At 51.0% G+C, this 3,437-nt stretch overlaps 1 protein-coding gene across 1 annotated transcript; it reads right to left on the bottom strand.

Annotated features, from left to right (window-relative positions):
* Positions 1-1,785: 1,785 nt before the first annotated feature.
* Positions 1,786-2,851, bottom strand: LOC127334099 (mavicyanin). The gene is made up of 2 exons (XM_051360513.2): positions 2,529-2,851; positions 1,786-2,426 (listed from the first exon to the last, which is right to left on the bottom strand). Exons 1-2 carry the CDS (start codon positions 2,716-2,718, stop codon positions 2,020-2,022), a joined length of 597 nt encoding a protein of 198 aa, XP_051216473.1. The 5' UTR covers positions 2,719-2,851; the 3' UTR covers positions 1,786-2,019.
* Between the last annotated feature and the right edge of the window lie 586 nt (positions 2,852-3,437).

Genomic DNA, 3,437 nt, shown 5'->3' with positions numbered 1-3,437 from the left:
CTGTCCTCTGCCTTTGGCTGCTCGATGGCCCTCCTCCCTCCCACCTCTGCTCGGCCTCGCCGGCGCTTGGGTGACCAGGTGGGGGTGCTGCCCGTCGCAACCCTGGCAGGGTCCTAGAAGCCAGGGCAGCGGCCCTGGATGGTGGAGATGACGTCGACCTCACGGTGGGTGGCGGGCGTCGGTGCTGGAAACTGTGTCCTTCGGTCGCGTGGGTGGTGAGGGGACGGTGGGCGTGGGCGTGGGTGTGGTGCGGAGGTCTCCCCGTTGGGCCTCGGGCTCCAGATCGGAAGGTGACTACTCCTCTCTATGGTTGCTCGGTCCACCTCCTGGGCCTCAGATCTTGTTCTGGTGGCCAGTGGGTGTGGTGGCCAGAGGTGGATGGGTCAAGGGAAACCCTTGGCCGACAGTGGCGGCCACGATGTCGATGACGCTGCTAGCGCCATTCTCCTTCTTGAAGGCGACACCGAGGTCTATTCCCTCCTACTTGACCTACCTATCTCTGGTGAAAGCCCAAAGTTTCGGTTTGGGCGGCGACGTCGTTCTGGCACTGTTCCCTTTTTGGAGGCGCCACCTTGAGATAGTGGGGTGTGTGGACGAGCGCGGCGGTGGTTGGCTGCATCTTCGGTGTCTCCTCCCGACAGCTTGGTCCGGTGTGGTGGTTGGTGCTGCGAGCGGCGGTGATGTTTGTGGGTGGCGGCGTGGCACGGAGAGTGCTCGGAGTTTTCCTCCCCGGCGGCAGGCTTCCATTGCCCATTCTTGCTCAGGGAAAGCGGTCTACCTCCGGACAGGTGCGGTGCCCTCCGATCCAGGGCAAGAAAGCAGGGAGCTTTCTTTCGGAAGTGGAAACGGATGGTGCTGGGGTGTTGCTTGGCCTCTGGAGGTTGACGATGGTGCGAACTTTCAATGACGTTCTTCTTCACCAACTTTGCTTCCTCTACAGCTGGAATGTAAGGCTGGACAATGGACACGAAGCTCAAGCTGCTTTTCCTTTTCTTTTTCTCTGTGTGTTTGTTGTTTTCCTTTCATGTTAGCTGTTTTTTAGCTCTTTGTATGACTGTGCTGGCAACGGCCTTACTAATTTAAAGCAGGACTACAGCCTTCTATTTAAAAAGAAAACGTCTTCTCGCTTCACTTTATGTGAGACCATGGAGCCACCACCCAAATATGTTACTCTCTCCATTCCAATGAAAAATAAGACGTCGTGTGTTTCATGTTTTTTTATAAAAATATTAATATAAAGATTGTTGCTATAAAATTAGGATCAGGAAGTGTTATACAGTAAGAACCCGATGATACTAACTACATACAATATAATCAAGATTTATTTTTTATTTTTTATATCAAAGTCCGTCTTAAAATACACGTGGACCTTGAGTGTGGAGTTTTGTAGGCCGAGTTAATTGTACGAAACAGAGACAATAATGAATAACCTACGCCTATTTTGGTCGGGCCGCTGAAGGTGCCTCCTCATTTCGAAGATTTTTTTATACTAGTACGATGTACTAGTGCAATGTGGTTGACTCTTTTTATTGTTGCATTGCATGCGCATGGTATACATTGAAATTCAGTTATTTTATCTTAAATCTCTGCTCGTTTAGCAGGAACCAAATGAAGGCACTAGGCACCTTTAATCCCACCCGGTTGCAAAGCGTACCGGAGCAGGAACGGAAGTGGAGTAGCTGAGAAGCAAAGGCAACGAAAATGTACCACAACTGTTGGCCACATGGGCATCCATGATACCATGTTGCATCCCCCAGCGATCACATGCACGGAACAATAAACAAATCATCGGCAAAAGTAGTTTCTCCAATTCACGCTTTCAATCAACAAATCAACTACAACCATCGACCAGACACCGTTCGGAATCAAATCGAAAAATAAGAAAAGAAAACTTACATCAAGCGCACAAGAGAAAATTAATTAACCAAGGAGGAGGAGGAGGAAGAAATTAACAAGAGAAAAATCTGACAAGAATTCAGCTCAAGATCTGAGCCAAACTGAGCTTAATTGTGCAATTGATCAGAGCATTCTAAGTAGCATGGCGGCTGCGCCGACGACGGCGGCGAAGGAAGCGACGCCCCGGCCGGCAGCAAGGGGAACGGCGGCGGCGGACTTGGAGGATGACTTTGACTTGGAAGCCGGCGTGGGGGAGGAGTCGGAGTCGGAGTCGGAGTCAGAGTCAGACGACGACGAGGATGAGGATGAGGAGGAGGAGGCGGAGCCCTTCTTGACGGTGACGGCGAGCTTCATGCCGGAGTAGCAGTAGCCGTAGCTGCAGATGAAGAAGTAGTCCTTGGCCTCCTTGAGCTGGAAGGCGTAGCTGGTTCCCTTGTTGTGGCTGGTGATGGCGCTCTCCTTGTTGCAGTTGTCGTAGCCGACCTCGTCCACCTGCACCACGTCTGACCGACCGTTCTGGTACTGGAACACTGCATGCAGCCAATGGACTCAGTTAGCTTCCGACATCCATCAATGGCGGGAGCGGGACAGAGCAGATCAGGAGGGACGGAAGAAGGAATGCGTGAGCTTACGGAGCCAGTCGCCCTTGTAGAAGGGCTTGTGCTTCTTGACCCAGGCGGTGTAGTCCACCTTGGGGTTCCACCCCTTCTCGTCGCCCACCGTGTAGTTGGTCGCCACCGCCGCCGACGGCAGGAGCGCCAGCACGGCCAGCACCAAAACGGCCAGCACCGGCAGCAGCATCATCCTGCTCCCTCCTCTCATCCTCAGTCCGGTGGCACTGCTCCCGATCTAGATTGCTGGACGATGTGGGATGGGCGTGAGCTGGACTTGACTCGGAGCAGTCTAGAAGTAGTAGCAGTTGAGAGTGAGTGAGACGACCTACGTGAGGTTGTTGGTGGTTCGGGGTGAAGATGAAGAAGGGGACCGTCCGTCGGTGTCTTGTCTGTCACGGTGGTGTGTACTACTGTCTGAATGATTTCTTCACCAAGAATGACCTTCAGGTACAAGATCTGGTGGTAATTTCTTCTTGTTAGAAAGTGCAGTACGATAGAGGCGGCTTGCCTGACTGCACATAAATCTACCTGCAGAGCACTACTGATTTAGTGATTTATCAATCAATCGCTGAGTTTTAGAGCCGATATAAGAGTAGTATTTTTGTTCCCCGAAGTGCCGATACTTCAGGTCTGTATTTATCATTTCATTCTTTGCATGGCAATTGATCTTTCTTGGGTACTCGTATAATCATTGTGTAGTTATGGCACAGGATCTCAGACATGTATGTGGTGGAGTATGGTTTTTAGGATCTTCATTCATATGGGTGGGCGCGTCCTGCATCATTGTTCATTCTAGGTCCGATTTCTGTTACAAGCAACCGTTTTTTCTTCATAATTGGGTATTAGTATAAGCAAGGACTTTCAAGTTGCCTTTGCATGGAAGCAAAGGGCTTTTGTCAGCACATGGTGGTTGAGAAATATGATATT

This window comes from Lolium perenne, chromosome 2, assembly GCF_019359855.2.
Source record: "Lolium perenne isolate Kyuss_39 chromosome 2, Kyuss_2.0, whole genome shotgun sequence".
Classification (NCBI taxonomy): domain Eukaryota; kingdom Viridiplantae; phylum Streptophyta; class Magnoliopsida; order Poales; family Poaceae; genus Lolium; species Lolium perenne.
The sequence above is the reverse complement of the archived record's forward strand: the minus strand, read 5'-3'. Positions and strand labels throughout refer to the sequence as shown.

Coding starts and splice junctions, on each gene's coding strand:
- LOC127334099 (XM_051360513.2), bottom strand. CDS start 2,718: ATGAGAGGAGGGAGCAGGATGATGCTGCTGCCGGTGCTGGCCGTTTTG. Junction 2,427..2,528: donor CTACAAGGGCGACTGGCTCC/GTAAGCTCACGC, acceptor GGCTGCATGCAG/TGTTCCAGTACCAGAACGGT.